Raw genomic sequence first — 21,513 nt, 5'->3', positions numbered from 1 at the left:
AAAAAAAGAGAGAGAGAGAGAGGCTACAGAAGCCACAGCTTGTTCATACATTCTACAACTTTTTCCTGACTACTTAGCATGTGTTGGACAGGGTGCTGAGTGCAGGAATGGAATACAAAAGTATCTGAGACATGATCCAAGCCCTTAAAATATCAAAATTTAGCTGGGTACGAAAAACATGAACAGAAAATTTCTAAATTATAATAAAACGTAAATTTAACTTAGAGACAGCTCTTTTGCTTTCACATCCTTTTTAAGGTTCTCCCAGAGAGCTGTTTCACAGACATAATGCTGATACTAAAGTCCAAATTATAAAAGTGCTTACTTATTTTTCCAGAGGAAGGAAAGTGGTTAGTAGGTACTTTCTGAGAGTGAATGAAAGAAAACTATACAAGATTCAGAGTCAAATCTCAAGACTTGTGGAGATTGTTCTGTTTTGCTACTGTTGAAGGGGAAATATGGTTCTGCTGAGTTTCACTTGGCTTCTAAGAATAGTTGCATTTTTTTCTTTTTAAACTGGGAAGCATGGCTGGAAACCCAGAGGGAAAATACAACACACACACACACATTTTTGTCAGGAAAGCTTCACATTATATGACAATAGCAAAACTTTTGCCCATCAAGGAAGTATATAAATACAATTAAATTCCTATAGCAACAACTTTAATTTTAAAACTGGGTTAACGTCCTGAGAATAATATGTAACCAAATTAATTCAAAAGGGAATCTAAAACTCTCTAGTCAATTAAACAAATTAGTTGGGGATAGAAAAAGGCAAAAAAAAAAGATGAAGAGACACTGATGGAAACCACATACACACACAGTTCTGGAGGATGAGAGACATGAATAAAAAATGAGGCAGAGGTGGCACAGAAGATGGGGAAGGTCATTCCAGGCAGAGGGTACAGGAGATGCAAAAGTATGATAACGTTTTTACTTCAGCTTCTGATTGCTTCCACACCTGTGACCATGCACCCTTGCTCAGTTCTCCTCTTAGGCAGCACCTTAACTTCAGTTCATTATAGCAGATGTTTTATGGTACCCACCAGAAGCCTCTCTTCACTTTCACTACAACTATTAGGGCACCTTTCAATGGGCTGGCCTGGGAGCTTTACTATTGCTCAATCCTTTCCCACACTGTAACTTTAAAATGCTATGTGGGGAAATTAAATGCTGTGGGAATCTCATTCTCTATTCTTTCTCCTCGGACTTACCTTGTGAACTTATTCACATTATAGCCCTTTACAGTCTGTATCATAAACTTCCACTTACTTCTCTGTGTCCCCCACTGGACTATGAGCTCCCGGGGTGCAGGAACTCTCTTTTTTTCTGTGAATATTAACATATATGTTGAACAGAACCTGACAGGACATCGAATGACTCTACCTCCCTCTTTCTCACAAGATCCATCAAGCTGATTTGTTGTCTTCACCTTTTCTGCTTTTCTGCCTGTTTTACTATAATATATAACCTCCCCAATTGTGTTATTAAGCCTTATCATCTTTGGTAATCACATAAGTGCTTTGGTATCTAATTATGGTTTTAGTTATTAAGTAAAGTTATTGCTCCTTTCATGTATTTAAAAGCCACTTGTCTATCTTTAACCATTGCTCAGTTTTCTATAGAGTTGTTTGTCTTTCTCACTGATTTATTCTCTAAAACACCAGTTAATTAATCTGTGAGTCAATCCATTAATGATATTTAACCCATTAAAAGGATAGGTTTGGAGTCAGATAAATCTGTGTTCAATCCTTGTCTCTGGGTATATATTGTCATTTCTAAAATGGGAATGAAGATAATACCTCCTGTCTCATAGAGACACTCATAGAAATGTCATGAGTACTAAATGAGAAAATTCACAGTGTACCTGCTATATAATTATAGGTACCATTTAAGGTTTACTATCATTGTTATTATTAGAAATAAAAACACTAACACAGTAATGAATGTTTATATTGGTATAGCATTTTTAAATGTTCTAAGTATTTTAACATCTTTTAAAATCTTTAGAGCAATCCTGTAAAGTAGGTAGGACTTTGCTGAAATAATGCCTCACTTGTGCTCTCTAGGCTCAAAGAGTGAATAGAGTTGCAGGTAAGGTTTTTAGGTCAGAGAGGAGAGAAGACAAAGTCCAGGTAAGCTAGGTCTAGGAACTAATTTAAATCACACCTTGTACGTAATGAGAAAATGCAATGCACAAGCTGATCCTGAGTTTTGACAAATATAAAGAAACGCTGGACAGGGGTTTTGCATAGTGTAACCTAGATGTCACCTAAAGTTTTCCACATTGCATGGGATATTAGATCCCCATCCCAACCCCCAAGATTTCTGCGAATTCCTAGGAGGCTTACATTCTCATATCCATTTCTGGCTCCAAACTCCTTCTTCCAGTGAATTGGTAGAGTTTGTGGATCATCTTGGCATCTAACATGTGCTCTGTAATACGGATATTGCTTTGACCCTGATAGAAATTCACTCCTGATATAAAATATCCAAAGTAAAATAAAACAAAAACATTCATACTCTTTCAAGACATAGTAGATATTACCAAAAATATGTGAGGGACAAAAGAATGAATCATGTTGTCAAAACGGAAAAAAAAATTCAAATTGCACACAGACAATCTTGTCCGTCTTTTGGTCACTCCACGACCAGGAATTTTTTTCCCTGGCTACTGTTTCCCCATTGTCCCCCAGATCCCAGCCTCACCCCCTCTTGCCACCTCTTTCCTTATCTGTCCCTCTGATCTCTCCTCTTTCCCAAGTTCCTTCCTGGATTAGTTCTAGGAACTTCAAATTCTCATTCTATTTTGCAAAACAATTTTTCATACCCCTCAATCTTTGCTCTAAAAGTTGGGCTCACATTTGCCTTTCCCAATCATTACATGCTCAGCAGAACAGAAGGGATTTTCATGTAACTAATGTTTTTAGAAGACTTTCTTTGTGTGTTGGCCCCACTCTCTCAGTTATGATTATACAACACATTTTTTTCCTCCATTACCTCATCACTTAATTTCATACAGTAGCAACATATTTGTCTCCATGTCTGTCCCCAGTGCTCAAATGCTAACAATAAGTGAACACACTTTCTGGAGAGTAAGGATGAAGGAGGCTCCAGATACCAACATGCTTTAGTCTAAAAACAAAGATTAAGATAACCAGCCTACGTCCACTCACTACTGAAACCCACCCAGCTAATTTCATCAAAGAATACAGAGCAGGAAGAGGCCAACCCTAGCAGGATGATAAAATACGCACTACCTGTGTGTGCACTGTTTTATTTTTTTAATTTATTTTTAAAATAAATTTATTTATTTTATTTATTTATTTTTGGCTGCGCTGGGTCTTCGTTGCTGCGCGCGGGCTTTCTCTAGTTGCAGCTAGCAAGGGTTACTCTTCGTTGCGGTACACAGGTTTCTCATTGCGGTGGCTTCTCTTTGTTTCAGAGCACGGGCTCTAGGCGCGCAGGCTTCAGTAGTTGTGTCGCATGGGCTTAGTTGCTCCGCGGCATGTGGGATCTTCCCGGACCAGGGCTCAAACCCATGTCCCCTGCATTGGCAGGCAGATTCTTAACCACTGTGTCACCCGGGAAGCCCCACTGTTTTATTTTGTTAATCTATTTTTCTAATTGGAATATATATTCATTGCCAAAAAATAAACATTACAAAAAGATATAATTAACCATTGTTAATAGTATATGTATATATATATATGCACTATATATACACACAAATTTTCAAAACAAAATTGGAATCAAATTATAACTGCCACACTGTTTTTAATTAAAATATAGAAACATAACTTACACATCTTAATTTTAAAGGTTAAATGTTTTTATGATGTGTGCACTTTGGGAGGAAGACAAACTATGAGGAACCTTCTACTAAAATTATTCCTTTAAGTCACATTGCTTGGAATGTTAGATTATATCAAAACAGAACCCGACTATATCATCTTCATCAAGCAATGGACACTTCTTTAATAAGCTATGGTAGCCCAAAAAACAATCTGAACCATTAAGGCACGGTAGAAGATCTCAGTGTGTTGCCGTCTCTCTGAATGTGTTAAATGGATCACATTTGCTGCAATGAAATAAACTGTTGAGACTAAAATCTGCAATGAAGTGAAATGTGAACCTTATGAAGAAATACTAAGATTAGTAGGCAAAAAAGGCTTCTCACTGTTGTGGCCTCTCCCGTTGCGGAGCACAGGCTCCGGACACGCAGGCCCAGCGGCCATGGCTCACGGGGCCAGCCGCTCCGCGGCATGTGGGATCATGTGGGATCTTCCCGGACCGGGGCACGAACCCGTGTCCCCTGCATCGGCAGGCGGACTCTCAACCACTGCGCCACCAGGGAAGCCCCAGTCATTTTTAAAGAGAAAATTGGTAGTACAGGATAAGATTGATCTTTAGATATAGTTTTTGTGCCTTTATCATTCTCTTGAATCAGTCTTAGAAAAAGTTCCTCACTTCTGAAAGTTTCCTGTTGTGCATATTGTTACTCTAAAGCAAGATGTTTTATGTATTTTGGTATCTTTGACTTAAGCCTATATTTAATAACCAATATTCTCCGACAGGTTTTTTTTGTTGTTGCTGTTGTTCATTTCCTAAACTCAAGGCTTAAATTCAGAATAATAAAATTGTTAAGAGGACTTTTACATCCAAACTTTCTTTGGGGTGTCCTAGATGACTATAGTATTTTCTTACCTCATGAAAGGAGAGATACTAAAAATATTAGTTACGTTTTGTATTCTTCATACTTTGGTTAGCTAAAACACTATATGAGCTGACTTTTTTTTTTTTTTAATTAATTTATTTTTGCCTGCATTGGGTCTTCATTGCTGTGCACGGGCTTTCTCTAGTTGTGGCGAGCAGGGTTTACTCTTCGTTGCGGTGCAGAGTCTTCTCATTGCGGTGGCTTCTCTTGTGGAGCAAGGGCTCTAGGCGCACGGGCTTCAGTAGTTGTGGCACTCAGGCTCAGTAGTTGTGGCTCACGGGCTCTAGAGCATAGGTTCAGTAGCTGTGGTGCATGGGCTTAGTTGCTCCGCGGCATGTGGGATCTTCCCGGACCAGGGATTGAACCCATGTACCCTGCAGTGGCAGGCAGATTCTTAACCACTGAGCCACCAGGGAAGTCCCATGAACTGACTTTAAAATATCCAAGAGCTCTGCTATGGGCTACAGATGTTCAACGGGACTTTTCTTTCTTTAATAACCTATATTCCATTAACCTCTTAATTTTGGACATTCCTAACTATGATAAACCATTCTTGTTGACATGAAAGACAGACTTGTGTTTTAGTGATACCTTACTCAAAAGTAGGAACCACATAAGCTACCTTTTATAATATTATTTCATTGTTTGCTTCCTTTATAACTATGGAGTGCCACTCCAATCTAAATCTAGTTGCCATACTTCCCCTTCATGATAAAGAGTAATTTCAGTATTGTTCAACAGCTGTTAAACTCTAAGCAAGCTCAGCCACGTTTTAAAAGTTATTCTTGTTGTTTAACATTCTTAGGTGCGTCATAGCAAAGTAATTCCTAAAATTTAGTCTGTCATACTGACAAAAAATGCAAGTCTACAAATTCTCTCTCTTCCTGGATATCTCACAAATCCAAAACTTTTGTAGTGACCTATCCCTCCACTACCATATCTAATTTTCCTTCAAAAATTAATGACACGACTTCCCATTTTTCATTTTTTACAACAAAAAAATTGGGCTAGGCTCGCTCCTCTCTCGATCTTTCATACCCCAGTATAACTTATTGATTCTAAGTTCTAGATAACTCTTGAATTTATTTTCATCCTCACTACTACTACCTTCAGAATTCATAATTGCTTTCTGGATCACTGAAATAACCTGTTTCCCCCTTCAAATCCACACTGTGCCCAGCTGCCAGCACAACCTATTTAAAATAAACATCTGGGGCTTCCCTGGTAGCGCAGTGGTTGAGAATCTGCCTGCCAATGCAGGGGACACGGGTTCGAGCCCTAGTCCGGGAAGATCCCATACGCCACGGATCAACTAAGCCCGTGTGCCACAACTACTGAGCCTGTGCTCTAGAGCCTGCAAGCCACAACTACTGAAGCCCGCGCACCTAGAGCCCGTACTCCACAACAAGAGAAGCCACCGCAACGAGAAGCCCGTGCACCGCAACGAAGAGTAGCCCTCGCTTGCCACAACTAGAGAAAAGCCTGTGTGCAGCAACGAAGACCCAACGCAGCCAAGAATAAACAAATAAACAAATTTATTAAAAAAATAAAATATACATCTGACCATGTCATTTGCATAATTAACAATCTTCAGTGACTCAGTTCTCTCAATTACTTACCATGGCATAGAAGGTCCTCTACAATCAGTCCCTCTCTACGTTGCAATCGTACCGAATCACGTGCAATCTTCTGCCTGATCTATCTACCATCCTCTAGCCTCCTCACACCTCACCCCAGCTTCCTTGGCCTCGTATCAGCTCCTTATCTTTCAGAATCCAGGTCAAGACTCTTGTCTCCCATGAAACTTGCAAGCAAATTCTTCCTGTACCCTTTGTTACATCACTGCTCAATGTGCTTAACTATTCTTGCACTTATTACACTGTACTGCAATCATTTATCTGTTGCCCCAATTAGACTATGAATTCTTTCTAAGGAGAGAGAAATTCCTACCTCTTTAGCCACAGTACCTGGCACAGTGCCAATTACACAAGATACTTAATACCTACCAAATGAATGTTGACTTCTACAATATGTTTTGAAATTGACTCCTACTTTCCACTGTCACTGTCTTCTACCTCTATCTTCTTATACATCCTTCTGCCTCTAGTTCATCAACCTTCCTAATGCTGCCTAAATTCCTTCTGAAGCACAATTCTGATCATGTCCTGCCTAACCTCAGAAACGTCTTATTGCTGTTAGATCCTGCCTCATCTTCGCTGCCGCTCCAGCAACTCACAGCAACCCACTGATTTTCCAAAGTGACAGCTCAGCTCCAACCTAATTACAAAACTGACCAGGACGTGGGGCAGGTCCACTCTAACCAGCCTCCACTCTAACATTCAATCATGATCTAATGAAGCTTATTAGCATTAGACACCCTTCCAAAGCCAAACTACGATCTGATGGTATTGGTGATAGCTACTCTACGGAAAAATCCATTTCCCCACTCCATTTGACAGCAGTAGTGTACTGGGGGCTGGAGGGATGGGGGAGCAGTGGGGGGGTGGTGAGGAATGACTCTAAGGGGGATCACTATAGAGAATTTTAAAACAATAACGAAACTGACTAAAGGTCAGTCCGCTTTTTTATCATCATAATGAACCACCAATTCTAAACCAAGTCAGTAATAAAATACTCCTCCCTGCCAAGGCGGACTGGCCCACCACCATGACTCCTTGGTGAACTACTGCTACTCAGGCATCACCCCCTTCTGAAACCTTTAAACTGCCCCAAAACAGAATTAACCACCTCTTCCTAAACCCTTAATAAATATCCTACAAGGTTGTAAGCACATTAAGGGGACCTTATCTTTAACCTCCAGCATGAACACTTACCCTTCTAGCCAGCTCCCCTTCGATAGTTTGCCTCAGTTATCCAGTAAGGTCCTCAGTGAGTGAAATGCACCAACTCCCATTTCATCTACATTGCTAGATGAAACCATCATGCATTACACTCATCCCTTAAGACCAGATTAACTGCATACAGTATAAAATTTGAATATAAAGGCTGGCAACCACAGAACACCATAATCTGGACCCAATTCTGATTCCTACTACTTAATCTTATTACTTTCCTCATACCAAACTACTTATACTCAGTATATTTCTGCCTATTACATGTAAGTCTTTTCTGTATTACAGCACTTTGTATCTGATTTACCTAACTGCTAAACTCAGAAGGAAATTTAAACACTCAGTCCTGTTTCCGTGCTATAGATGCAATAGACACTCAGTTCTACTGAATAAAACTATGGACAATTAAGACATAAAAGAGTAGAATAAATTTTTATTATACAGCATTTTTATTTTTAAAAAAACTTTACCTTCATAGAATACATTTTCACATTAGAGATTCCCACGGTGGGAAAACAACAACTTATTACTTACAATTTTATATTTGTGAACAGATTATTTTAGGACCAGTAAAATAAACACATTTGAGGATTAAGTCTCCATTTAGAACCTGTAACAATTTGAAACATCTATAAAGGGACCTCCTCCCTACATGAAACTTCTCTATATTCAGAAACTCTCCAGGTTCTTCTTCCTAGGATCTAGAAATCAGTAATGTGAAATATCAGCATTTCTAATTTTCAAATCTCCCTGGGACACGTAACCATCAGTAACTGGTATCGACTGAAAAGAGGGGGGGGATGTTTACAAAAACAAAACACTGCCTAATTTTCTGCAAAGTCTTTACTTATGAATTAACAGTCGTTCCCTTTCTCCATCATCCTAGGACAAATATAGAAGTTTGATCAAATATTGAGAGTAATAAAACTGAATTCCCTTTAAAAGTCTGATAAATTAACAGGCAAAGGCTCATATATAATGTTTAGTTATACTGTGAGTCTTCTGAGAAGCTGTGAGACACCCCATTAACTCTCCAGAATACAAAACTCAGTCTCACAATTTCTTGGATACAATTTCTCTCAAATCTTTCTTCAAAGATTAAACTCTAAACATAACTGGCTGATTAGGAGAAGAGGTTTACCAGCGGACTAATCTGTTATTTCCTTCTTATTGTGAGTTGAAATGGCATGACATAGCAGAGGCAAGCAGGTGTACAATCAATTCTCAAGGTGTTAAGTCTAAAGGGTCAGAGCTTCCACAGCATAGCCACAGCTTTGCAGATGCCCACATCATGATAGTTGAAATAACAAAGCCCAGCAAAGGTGAACGCCGAGAGCACCAAAAAGCCTGCCTTGGCAGCTTTCTGCAACGCAGCCCCTCGAACATAGTCAGTAACAACTTGTCCAATGCCCCTAAAGAAAAAAAAAATCACAGTACAAATGAAAAACCACAAGTGATGTTAGAAGGCTATTCGGTTAACTTGGCTGCAAAAAAAATAATCAGTCAAGTCAAAATGCAACTCATGGTAACAAAAATCATAAACCAAAATGAAAGAATCAAGTGTACCCTAACAATAAAGACACCTTCCTATCCTTCAGATTCAATTTTCGAGTCGTTTATATCAAAGACAGTAACTAATTCCTACTCTATTTATAAAATTTTGTTTTTTATTTTTAAACCCAAACAAATGGCCTACAGACTTTTTCATTAATTGAAAAAGAATTTATTAAGCAGATATGTGCCAGAATCTGTTACAGATGTTGAGAGTACAGCAAATAAGACAGCATTCCTGCCCTTATGGAACAAACATTTTAGTGAAGAGAAAGAAAAAGTACATACGTGCTATGAAGAAATATTTTAGAAAGGATGGCTTGAATGAAAAGAACATCCCAAACAAAAGTAACAATGACCTTGGCATCTCTGAGGAATCGTAGAAAGGTTATGTGGCTGGAGAAGAGAGAGACCAGAAGGCAGGGGCAGATCGCATAGGGGCTTGAAGGTCATAACAAGGAGTTTGAATTTTACTTGAAATACAACGGGAAACCACAGCTGTGCTTTAAGTAGGCAGTGACCAAAGTAAGCAGTGACCTAATTTTACTTTTTAAGTAACAGTTCTATTGAGATATAATTCATGTACCATAAAATTAACAATTCTGTGGCTTTTAGTATACTCACACAGAGTTGTACAACACCATCACTGTTTAATCCCAGAACATTTTCATCAGAAACAAACTCTGTACCCTTTAGCCCATTACGCAATCACTAATTTGTTTTCTGTCTCTACATATTTGCTAATTTGGGACACTTTTTATAAATGAAATCATACAATATACGGCCTTTTGTGTTGAGTTTCTTTCACTCAGCATAACATTTCCAAGGTTCAGCCATGTTGCACCACGGATCAGCACTTTAGTCTTTGTATGGCCAAATAATCTTCCTTTGTAAAAACATATCACATTTTGTTTAGCTATTCATCAATTAAGACACATCTGGACTGTTTCGCCTCTTTGGCTATTATATAATAACACTGCTATGAACATTATTGTACAAGTTTTTGTGTGCGTGGGGACATATGTTTTCAATTTTGGTAGGTATACACCTAAAAGTGAAATTGTCAAGTCATATAGCAACTCTCTGTTGTTAACTCATATTATAACTCTTTGTTATAATAACTTTTGTTAGACCTGCCAAACTGTCTTCCAAGGTAGCTGCAACGTTTTACATTCCCAGCAGAGGTATATGAGGACTCCCACTTCTCAACACTCATTATTGCCCATCTTTTTGATTACAGCCATCCTGGTAAAGTGTAAAGTGGTGTAAAGTGGTATCTCGATGTGTAAAGTCGGTGTAAAGCGTAAAGTGGTATAAAGTGTAAGGTGTAAAGTGGTATCTCAATGAGGTTTTGATTTGCATTTCTCTAATAACAAACAATGTTGAGCATTTTTTCATGTGCTTATTTTCCATTTGCATATCTTCTTTGGATAAATGTAATTTTACCTTTTAAAAAGGTCACTTTGGCTATACGTGGTGAAAGGACAGTGTGGGCAGAAGGTTGGCAAGAACAGAAATAAAAAACTAGTTAGGAAGCAGCCGGAGTAGCCTAGGCAAGGCTGCTGGCTTAACTTGGCTCAGACTACGTTCTGAGGAGAGAACTAACGCAAGCTGATGGACTGGTTGTGGGGTTAAGACAAAAAGTAATACCTAGAATGACTCCCAGGATTTTTGGCTTGAACAACAAGATTTAATTGAATTAGGGAAGAACGGGAGAGAAGGAGGTTTTGAGGGGAAATCAAAAGAGATTTCGGGGGGTGGGGGGCGGAAAGAGTGATTTTTGGCAATATTAAATTTGGGATGACTATTAGACATCCAAGTGGATAAGTCGGTCAGACAACTGGAAATACAAGTCTGCAGCTCAGGAAAAGAAGTCTGATCTGAGCTCACCTTGGAAAAGTGTGTCAACAGAGAAATTTTAAAAAGCCTAGAATGAGCCTGGAGGTCAGACCTTTATTATTCAGAGGTCAGACAAGAGGAAAAGGAGCTGACAGAGGAGACTGAGAAAGTACAGCTGGTAAGGTAGAAGAAAACAAGGTGAGTATAGCATCTAGGAAGCCAAAGAAAATTTACTTAAGGAGAGAACAGTCGATTAAGTTGAATGCTGCTGAGTTTCAAGTGGAGGACAGAGAATGGACAACTGGATTTGGAAAAAATGAAGGTCTTTAGTGATTTTGGTAAGAATGACTTCAGTTACACAGTTGGGATAAAAAGCCCAATTAATGTGGGTTAAAAACGATGGGATGCTGGGCTTCCCTGGTGGCGCAGTGGTTGAGAGTCCGCCTGCTGATGCAGGGGACACGGGTTCATGCCCCGGTCCGGGAAGATCCCACATGCTGCGGAGCGGCTGGGCCCGTGAGCCATGGCCGCTGAGCCTGCGCGTCCGGAGCCTGTGCTCCACAACGGGAAAGGCCACAACAGTGAGAGGCCTTCGTACCGCCAAAAAAAAAACCAGCAGATTGGATGCTAAGGAACTAGTGCACAATTATAGACAATTCTTTCAAGTCTTTTCTGTGTATGTTTGAAAAAGGAAGAGAGAATCAGTAAGGTAATTGGAGAAGTCAATCGTAATTTTTAGAATGTATGACTTTAGGGCTTCCCTGGTGGTCCAGTGGTTAAGACTCCACACTTCCACTTCAGGGGGCACGGGTTCAATCCCTGGTTGGGGAACTAAGATCCCATATGCCACACAGCACGGCCAAAAAAGAAAATGTATGACTTTAGATTTATCTCTTATTCTGATTTTTCACCGATTTAGATGGATCTCCTTTCAAGAAACACACATCAGAGAAATCCTACTGTAGCTGTGAGCTAGTATTTCCATATGCAACTGGAATCTTTTATTGTGAGAGGTCTATCTGGTTAAAGGGTAATTCTAACCAACCCTAGAAAACTAGGTAAGCAAAATCACCTTTAATACTAGCTAGAAAATGATTCTGACAAGTTACTTAACTTCCCTGGGGTTTAGTTTCTACAACTGTAAAACAATAGGGTTGGTTAAGATACTCCCCCAAGTGCTTTCAGTACTAACAATCCAAAAAAAACCTCCCCCACCCATGACAGCATATTGTCCTTGCAAAACAACATAAAAGGGACAACTTAAGGAACCCAATTGTTATTAACAAACTTTCTAGAAGGTTCATTAACTTAGAAAGTCTAACAAACTACACTGGGTAAAATAAATAAAAACTGGAAATTCATCCATTCGACAAATATTTACTTAGTGCTATGTGTGAGATACTGCCCTAGGCACTAAAGATATAACAACAAATAAAAACAGTCAAAACTCCTATTACATTTCTTTTTTTAAAAAGAGCAAAACTGAACTATAGTGTCTAGTGATGCACATTTAGGTAATAAAACTATGATGAAATGTAAGAAAACGATTGCTATAAAAATCAGAATAAAATTTTTTCTGGTGGGGGGATGTTGAACCATTATGACTGAGATACAACACAAGGAAGAGGCTCCTGCAGTAGGTGGCAAAGGTCTATTTCTTGACCTGGGGGGTATTACTGTTATAATAATTCACTAAGCCATAGATTTGATTCTTATGATTTTCTGTATCTGTGCTTTCATTCTCGTGAGGGGAGACAAGAAATATACAAGATAAACAGATGATAAAGTATATTAGAATGAAATAAGTGCTACTGAGACAATAAAGACAGGGGAGAGGGATAAGGAATGTTGGGAGAGACACTGCAATTTTGAGTAAGTCGTTAGAGACGGCTTCATTGAGAAGGTAACATTTAAGATGTGAAGGAAATGAGGCAACAAGCCAAGTACATAACTAGGAAAAGTTTCAAGTAGAAGGAACTGTAAGAGTAAAGCCCTGAGGCCTGGAGTGACCCAGGTGTGTTCAAGAATTAGCAAGGAAGCCAGTGTGAATGTGACAGAAAATCGTTGCAAATGAGGAAAGAAAGAGGGGCCAAGACCATATAGAGTCTGTAGATCACTGTAAGAACTCTGCCTTTTAGTTTAAGTAAGATTAGGAGACAATGAAGGGTTTCAAGGAGTGTCTGGACCTGTCTTAATATTTTAACAGGATCACAGGGGCTGCTGTGTTGAGGACAGGAGACCAGTTAGGAGACTACTTCTGGAATCAAGCATGATGACCAGGTTTGGGGCTTGAACAAATAGAAGAATGGAAATGTCATTAACTCAAATGGGCAAGAATACTGGAGGAAGAGATCTGGGGAAGATCAGGAACTCAGTTTTATGACATGCTGTGTTCAAAATGTATACAGATATGAAAGCAAAGACATCAAATAGGCATGTGGATACATAAATCTGGGCATATAAATCGTTTACATATGTTTTAAGGTTCTCTTCAGATCTTCAGTATCTCAACCAACTTCTCCCTCATATGCAATAGTGAGACAAGCTCACAGCAAACAAATTGAGCTGACAATGTAATACTGAAAGGACTGCTGTACTTGCCAGTGACTATGAAGAGTGAGGGCTGCAGCCAGAGAGTAGTCCACCGCAGAGCAAGGATTCAAATAAGCAGCTGGAATTAGGCCCAGGAGCAAAACACTGACAACCCTCTCACCAGTCCAGTGGAGAGACGCAGCCTTGGAACCAGCTGTAGAAAGGAAGGACGAGATTCGTAAGAGTTGCAGGGGGAAACACACATCTCAGTATTTGCCACAAAATAACCCACTGACATAATGGCAAACAGAATGCATGGAAGACTTAACTCTGAGCATAAACAGGGTAAGATAAAGGTAAGTGAGAGATGCAATCTCCTTTCTTTGAAGTCTTTCAGCACAGGGTGTCTCAACACCTACATATGTTAATTAGAAGACAGATCCACTTTGCTTATAGGCAAGAAGATGGACAAAATATCTTTGCAGAATTACCAATCTTGGACTTCAGTGTAATAGACAGATACCTTATGAATATAAGTTGGTGACACCTATGGAATTCCTTTAAAACATCACTCTTTTGTTTACACCTAATCAAAAGTAAAGTAATATTGTAAGTAAAGTAATATTAAAGTAAGTAAAGTAATATTAAAAATCCTCCCAAAAGAAAATTAAACCAGCCAACTCAAAGAGAAGCAAAGTTCTCGGGCTTCCCTGGTGGCGCAGTGGTTAAAAATCTGCCTGCCAGGGGCTTCCCTGGTGGTGCAATGGTTGACAGTCCGCCTGCCGATGCAGGGGACACGGGTTCATGCCCCGGTCCGGGAGGATCCCACATGCCGCGGAGCCGCTGAGCCTGCGCTCCGCAACGGAAGAGGCCACAACAATGAGAGGCCCACGTACGGGGTGGGGGGGGGGGAACCTGCCTGCCAATGCAGGAGACACGGGCTCGAGCCCTGGCCTGGGAAGATCCCACATGCCGAGGAGCAACAAAGCCCATGTGCCACAACTACTGAGCCTTCACTCTAGAGTCCGTGAGCCACGACTACTGAAGCCTGCGTGCCTAGAGCCTGTGCTCCGCAACAAAAGCCACCGTGATGAGAAGCCCGCACACCGCAACGAAGAGTAGCCCCTGCTCGCCACAACTAGAGAAAGCCCGCCCACAGCAACGAAGACCCAACAGAGCCAAAAATAAATAAATAGATAGATAGAAGCAAAGTTCTACTGTCAACTTTTAGGGTCATGGTTCTTCTTCTGTTCCGTTACTTATAAACAGCCAAAAATAGATATGGAATGTGAAAACTTCTTTTATTTATTTTTTTATACATTTATTTATTTTTATTTATTTTTGGCTACACTGGGTTTTCATTGCTGTGCATGGGCCCTCTCATCCAAGCTGCGGTGAGCGGGGACCACTCTTCGTTGCAGCGCGCAGGCTTCACACTGTGGTGGTTTCTCTTGTTGCGGAGCACGGGCTCTAGATGCACAGGCTTCAGCAGTTGTGGCTCACAGGCTCAGCTGTTCTGCGGCATACGGGATCTTCCTGGACCAGGGCTCAAACCCGTATCCCCTGCACTGGCAGGTGGACTGCTAACCACTGGACCACCAGGGAAGTCCCTGAAAACGTCTTTTAAACAAGTGAAAATAAAACGGGCTTTAAACATCTCTTTGAGAGCCTCTACCTTTTTTTGGTTACACACCCCATTGGGAATCTAATAAAAGGATGGAGCTACTTCCTGGAAAAGTGCACATAGATACACACATTAAAAACTGTGTAGGGGGACTTCCCTGGCAGTCCAGTGCTTAAGACTCTGCGCTCCCAATGCAGGGGGCGCAGGTTTGATCCCTGGTCAGGGAAGTAAGATCCCACATGTTGCGCAGAGTGGCCAAAAAATTTAAAAAAAAAAAAATTTTTTTTTTTTTTGGTGGCGCAGTGGTTAAGAATCTGCCTGCCAATGCAGGGGACACGGGTTTGAGCCCTGGTCCGGGAAGATCCCACATGCCGCAGAGCAACTAAGCCCGGGCATCACAACTACTGAGCATGCGCTCTAGAGCCACGAGCCACAACTACTGAGCCCACATGCCTAGAGCCTGTGCTCCACAACAAGAGAAACCACCGCAATGAGAAGACCGCACACCACAATGAAGACTAGCCCCTGCTCGCCACAACTAGAGAAAGCCTGTGTGCAGCAATGAAGACCCAATGCAGCCATAAATAAATAAATAAATAAATAAATTTAAAAAATAGAGACTGTGTATACAACTTTGGGGGAACTTCCTTTAGTCCCATGCACCCCAAGTTAAAACCACTCTGCTAAATCTAACTGAACGAAGTTCAGAAACAAAAACTTTTCAAAGATAACATAATTCTAAAAAGCAGGAAAACTATACTTGCCTAATTACTCATAACTCAGATGCAATTATAACTGGTAGACTTAAGAATCAAAAGAAGTCTTCTCTGTAAAATACTGATCTTTCTAGACTTTAAAAATGAAAATATAGTTAACTTGTTATTCACCTACAGATTTTCTAAGATTTAATACCTAAACAGTATTCATCCAAGAAATGCCATGATTTTAATATCAACCTAAATAAAAATAAGCATGTCAATTACAGCTATAAATATGCATGATTTTTTAAACTGTCTACTATGCCAAATTATTTGGATCTGGCTCCTCTCCATTAGCTACATAAATAAAAGTAACTAAACTATATTGAACAGATTCTTCCCACAGAACTATTTTCTTTTTAAAAAGTTAAAAAATTTAAAAAGACTTAGACCAGAAGTTTCTGTATGAGTGTAAATGGCATGATTCAACCATGCTAGCATTGTGTGCCCAGGTGTAGGCTAGGTCTTCATTTGACAGAGTTGGACACAAGAGTTCCTCTCAGAGACAGCAAATCCTGCCAAAGGCATGATAATCAGCCCAGATGAAGATGGACATACAATGGTGGCTGGGTGACAGGTGAATGTGCTGTATTCCACACCATCCTGGGGTTGATCGGTCCTGGAGAAATGCTGAGACATGAGCCGGTCTGACCACTGGGGTTCGGAGGAAGAGAGCTAAGGAAAGAGACATAAGGGGGATCATAAGCACCTCTCCTTTAACAGGATTGACAGACTTTCTAAATGACCATAGGCAAGCGATTTAACCCCAAACAGGGAATGACCAACTCATCTGTAAAATGAGGATAGCGTCTATTTCACTGGGCTGCTATGAGATTAGACTAAGTAGCCGTGGAAATATTGAAAAATCAATGAACACTTACATAAAAGGGCTTCACTTTGACTAATTAAAAAAAATAACTTATAGCTCCTTTCTTCTCCCATGTATTCATCTATTCATCCAACAAACATTTAATACATGCAAGATTATGCTCTGCACTATAGCAAGAGAGATAAAAGACAAAGTCTTTGTCTTCAGGGAAGTCAGTCTAGTTTGGGAAATACCATCTTCCTTTTCAAGATCAATTTCTCTGCTTGCACTCTTGAACCCATCCCTTTCTGTCCTCTTTTAGATCTTGTCTCTTGGTTTAAAAATAGGCAGACCTAGGTACACCCAACCCTACCAATGCTGCTGTGAGACGATGAGCAATTAAGTTAAATAGTCTCTCCAAGAGTCAATGTCCTCTCTTTTGTAAAATGAAAATACTGGTATTTACTTCATAATACTCCGTTGAAAATTTTAAAATATATGTAAAATGTTCAGCATAATTCCCAGAATGTTATAAGCACTCGATAAAATGTAATTTCTCTCCTGTATCTTTAACCTCTCCTTCCTTCCTACTGACCATTTTCCCTCAACTGATGTAATATAATTAACCCTTCCCTTGATCCTATGTCCTCTAATGCCCATGCACTCTTCCCCTGCTCCCTTTCTTCACTTTCCAAACATGCTTCTTTAAAGTGTTGTCTAAATCACCTCAACTTCCTCATTTCCTTATCATTCTTCAACTCTGAAACTCGTCTTTATCCCCACCAAAGCTGCTTTAGTAAGTCACCAATGGTCTCCTGTGGCCACATCCAATAGACACTGTTTAGTCTTCATCTTATTGGGCTTTCTGCATCACGTGGCACTGGTGGCCTCTCCTCCCTTTTCTTCTCTGAAAGAACTCTCTTCTGCTTCTCCTTTTGATTCTCTCCTCTGCAGCCGCTCTTAAATGTTTGCCCAGGATTCCATCATCTGCCCATTGCTCTCCTTGCTTCCTATGCCCACCCCTAGACATTTTGTCCACTCAACTTCTAGTGCCTTTAAGCTGATGAAACCCAACTCTGTATCCCCAGGCCTGATATCTCCCCAGAGTTTCAGAAGTTTAAGTGCCTGGAAGGCCTCTCGCCTGAGATACCCCACATGGTCCTCAAACTTACCATGGCAAAAACTAAAATCACCCTTCAACTCACTTTCTCATTTAAAATTGCCCCCCATCTACATGCTTACCACTTTATTTAATGACATCCCAGCCACTCTTTCACTTTACCCAGAAATCTGGAAGTCATGTAGGACATTCCCTCTAAATTCAGTCAAATGCCAAATCATACGATGTATCTCCTAACATTTCCTGAGACAATCTTCTCTTATGTACAACTTTCCAAGTTCAGGACCTCACCATCCTTGCCAACACGGCTACAACAGTGTCTCAACTCGTCTCCCTGACTTATGTCTTAGCCTGCCCCATTTCCCATGATGGCCATCTACCACATTGTTACCAAAGTGGTCAATGTAAACTGCAAATCTATGTCAAATCTTTCAAGGGCTCCCCTTCACACGAAGTAAAATGCATACTCCAAATCAAGACAAGTTCTTCTCTGATTTGACTTCAGTTCACCTTTCCAGAACCATCTCACTCCTCATCTTGAGCTTCACACTCTAATATCTGATTTGTTTTGTTTTCTCTCTTAACAAGCAGTTTCTACTCCTTCATCATTCTTTTGCTCATCCCAGTAGCCCTAACTGTAATGCCCTTCTTCTTGTGGCCTTCCTTACCCTCAACACTCAAATCAGGCACACCTCCTTCAAGAACCCAGACAGGGTGATCCTTCCAAAACACATAGCTAATATATTCTTCCTCTGGACTGGCATACAATTTACTTACTGCACAGTTTTCTCTTTATGTTATGTTTTCTCTTTATGTTATGTTATGTTTTCTCTTTACATTATGCTTATATGTGTTTTCTCTACAAAAACGAAAACTCTTTGAGGGCTGGAACTATGTTTTTTCACATTTGTAACCCAACCATACTACAGTGCCTGGTATAACACAAATGCCCACTTCTATAATTATCGAACTCAACTCCAAGGGAAATAGGCAAGACGTGGATTGGGACTTTGACCCTGACACTTTTGCGATTCAGGGAGGGAGTACTCTAAAAACAGCGAATGGGGAGAAAAAGAGAACTCATGTGAATAGCCTCTGCAAGACCATAACTTTCAAATTACCCCATCACCACGTCAGCCCAGAGCAGGGGAGATATGCTCTCGGGTAAATATCTGGGCCCGCAGGCAACGCTGGTGATGCCGTGGTTTCGGCAGGAGCCAGAGCTGCCAAAGGGAAGGAGGAGGGACACCCCCGCCCCGCCCCACCCTACCCCCGCTCAAAAGGTCTCACCGCCCAGCAGACGAATCCTCATCGCATTCCCTTCCCCCTAAGCACCTCCGGCTGCCAGGACCCTCACCTCGCCCACCTCCGGCACCGCAGAGGACACTCAGCCTCCAGAGAGTCGCCATGTCGCTCGGGAAGGCTCAAGGTCATCCAGCAACCCGGAAGCAGTCATATGACAACATCCACCCGCAACGACGAAAGAAAACGAGGAAACGGAAAACGCCGGGTGAACCGGAAGTTGGTGTTGGCTCGGTCCCGCCGCACATGCGCACACAGCTCGTCGGAAGGTCCCGAGCTCGACGCAGGCAATGGCGGAGCTGGGTGAGGCGGATGAAGCGGAGTTGCAGCGCCTGGTGGCGGCGGAACAGCAGAAGGCGCAGTTCACTGCACAGGTGCGGGGACAGGGACCAGTGTGAAGAGAAAAGAGGGTGAAGTACAGGTTCCGGGCACCCGCGGAGCTCTGAACGGTGGCGGGGCGGTGCGGCCGCCCTATGCTCCGTGCCTGCTGCGCCCGGTTCTGCTCACGAAAGAAACGAGTCTCTCCTGCCGCTGGTGACCCGTAGTGCTCAGGTACCCTCTAAGCAAGCCTGTAGTGGGGGGAAAGAGAAGGTGTAAAGCGAAGAAAGGCTCGGGCGACACAAAGGCACGGGAGCCTAGCTTGGCGGTGAGCTCTCTGGGCTGGCATTCGGAAGATTCCGGTTCTAAGCTTGCCTCTGCCCCTTACAGGTCACGTGCCCATAGACAAAACGCCCGTCCACTGTAAGTCTTGGTTTCGCAGTCGCCCGCTGCCTCACTGGATATCGAGGATCATATGCAATAATGTATTGGAAAACGATAGAGCAGTAGAGCATTATTGGATCAAGGTGGGCTCTGAAGTAGTCGGTCTAGACTGTTAGTTTAGAACAAGGGTTTTGGAGCATGGTTCCAACCGCGGCGTTGCCCCTTCTAGCTGCATGACTAACCCTAAACCTAGTTACTTAACCGTGCCTCTTAAACGGAGGTGATAGTCATCTTTTAGGACCGCAGAAAGGATTGACTGCTTAGTACCCAGCCTCCCAAAGTAGTTAAGCCCTTGGTAAATGGTTATTCCCCCGTGTTGGGAGGAGGGGGGGGAGGGGGGGGGAAGGGGAGAGTTCCCTGAATGTAAGTAGCAAGAACCCTGGTTAGAAATCTTTGGGTGCTGAACATTATGAAAGTGCATACATTTTCTGTGCCTGTGTGTGCATTTTTCTGTAGATTGGGCCCGTAACCTTCATCGGATTCTCAGATATGTCCATGACCCCAAAAAGGTTAAGAACTACTTAAGAATAGGTTTAGAATGAGATGAGTGCAGTGGTTTGGGGGAATTAATTGGTACCATAGCCTCCCAGCTTATGCTGGTGCTAGTTTGGAAATATAAAAGAAGGTATTAATCCTGCCTGAGATTTTCTATCTGACTAAGGAAGTGACACAGTTAGAAAATAATGGGCAGTGCTCTCAAGGAGGTAATAATTTAAACTGTGGAAAAATCTTTAGGGAGGAGTATTGAGAGTCAAGTTGAGTATGCTGTGTGTGGAACTCATTGAAACAGATGGGTTGGGTGTTAAATAAGGGAGTGCCCTCAGTGGCTAACAGAGAAACTGATGCATTAGGGTGACTTGATGGAAAGTACATATTTTTTAATTACTAAGAAAAACAGAAAAGGAGAGAATAAAAGGATTGTTTCAATGTAGGGATGAGGAGTTGGTCCATATTGGTGACAAATTAGAAGTGAGGAGAGAGTCAAAGAATAGTCAGGTGACAGAAAATGAGAAAAATGGGAAGGAAATAAGAAAATTCATAGAGTTAGGCCTGTCTGCAGACCCCAAGTTGTTACTATTTTTCTTTCTTCTTAGGTGCATCACTTCATGGAGTTATGTTGGGATAAATGTGTGGAGAAGCCAGGGAATCGCCTAGACTCTCGCACAGAAAATTGTCTCTCTAGCTGTGTGGACCGCTTCATTGACACTACTCTTGCTATCACCAGTCGGTTTGCCCAGATTGTACAGAAAGGAGGGCAGTAGGCCACCCCGTGGGAGAATGACCGAAGAAGCAAAAGACTTATTATTAAGCAGGTTGAAGGGCCAGCAGGGGAATGTTGTCAACCCATTGTCAGGTTAACTTCAGGCTGTTACCAAGCCTGTTGGTGCTAAAAAGTAAGAGATCAAATGTTCAAAAAGTGAAATTTATTTATTGGGAATTCAGAAATTCCATCTTGTATCACAACAGTTATTCAATAAATGTGAATTCTCCAACTCTCTTTTTTTAAATCCCATTTTAGGGTTTAATATATAGATCTCTGATTGGCAGGAACATTAGAAACAACTATGTTCCAAGGCCAATAGTGCAAATGAGAGATCTTAGGTTTTGAAGAGCCACCCTAAGCCATATTTAAGGGGGCTGGAAGAAC

General features: G+C 41.2%; 2 protein-coding genes across 5 annotated transcripts; one reads left to right on the top strand and one right to left on the bottom strand.

Annotated features, from left to right (window-relative positions):
- Positions 1-7,988: 7,988 nt before the first annotated feature.
- SDHD (succinate dehydrogenase complex subunit D) lies at positions 7,989-19,345 on the bottom strand. Of its 4 annotated transcripts, none has more exons than XM_079930604.1 (4): positions 19,159-19,305; positions 16,432-16,548; positions 13,561-13,705; positions 7,989-8,981 (listed from the first exon to the last, which is right to left on the bottom strand). In XM_079930604.1, the coding sequence occupies exons 1-4, from the start codon at positions 19,208-19,210 to the stop codon at positions 8,816-8,818; spliced, it is 480 nt and encodes a 159-aa protein (XP_079786730.1). In that variant the 5' UTR covers positions 19,211-19,305; the 3' UTR covers positions 7,989-8,815. The 4 variants fall into 4 exon arrangements, with proteins under 4 accessions (XP_079786730.1, XP_079786731.1, XP_079786732.1 ...); XM_079930605.1 differs by having other exon boundaries at positions 19,168-19,305; XM_079930606.1 differs by having other exon boundaries at positions 19,092-19,219.
- TIMM8B (translocase of inner mitochondrial membrane 8 homolog B) lies at positions 19,288-21,347 on the top strand. The gene is made up of 2 exons (XM_079930608.1): positions 19,288-19,477; positions 20,960-21,347. The coding sequence occupies exons 1-2, from the start codon at positions 19,394-19,396 to the stop codon at positions 21,125-21,127; spliced, it is 252 nt and encodes an 83-aa protein (XP_079786734.1). The 5' UTR covers positions 19,288-19,393; the 3' UTR covers positions 21,128-21,347.
- Positions 21,348-21,513: the final 166 nt, after the last annotated feature.

The sequence above is a fragment of the Stenella coeruleoalba genome (genome assembly GCF_951394435.1).
Source record: "Stenella coeruleoalba genome assembly, chromosome: 8".
Lineage (NCBI taxonomy): Eukaryota > Metazoa > Chordata > Mammalia > Artiodactyla > Delphinidae > Stenella > Stenella coeruleoalba.
Note: the sequence above shows the minus strand (reverse complement) of the source record. Positions and strands in the feature narration are given on the sequence as shown.

Coding starts and splice junctions, on each gene's coding strand:
- TIMM8B (XM_079930608.1), top strand. CDS start 19,394: ATGGCGGAGCTGGGTGAGGCGGATGAAGCGGAGTTGCAGCGCCTGGTG. Junction 19,478..20,959: donor AGGCGCAGTTCACTGCACAG/GTGCGGGGACAG, acceptor CTTTCTTCTTAG/GTGCATCACTTCATGGAGTT.
- SDHD (XM_079930604.1), bottom strand. CDS start 19,210: ATGGCGACTCTCTGGAGGCTGAGTGTCCTCTGCGGTGCCGGAGGTGGG. Junction 16,549..19,158: donor CGGTGCCGGAGGTGGGCGAG/GTGAGGGTCCTG, acceptor CTCTTTCCTTAG/CTCTCTTCCTCCGAACCCCA. Junction 8,982..13,560: donor CTCACTCTTCATAGTCACTG/GCAAGTACAGCA, acceptor TTTTTTCTTTAG/GGGCATTGGACAAGTTGTTA.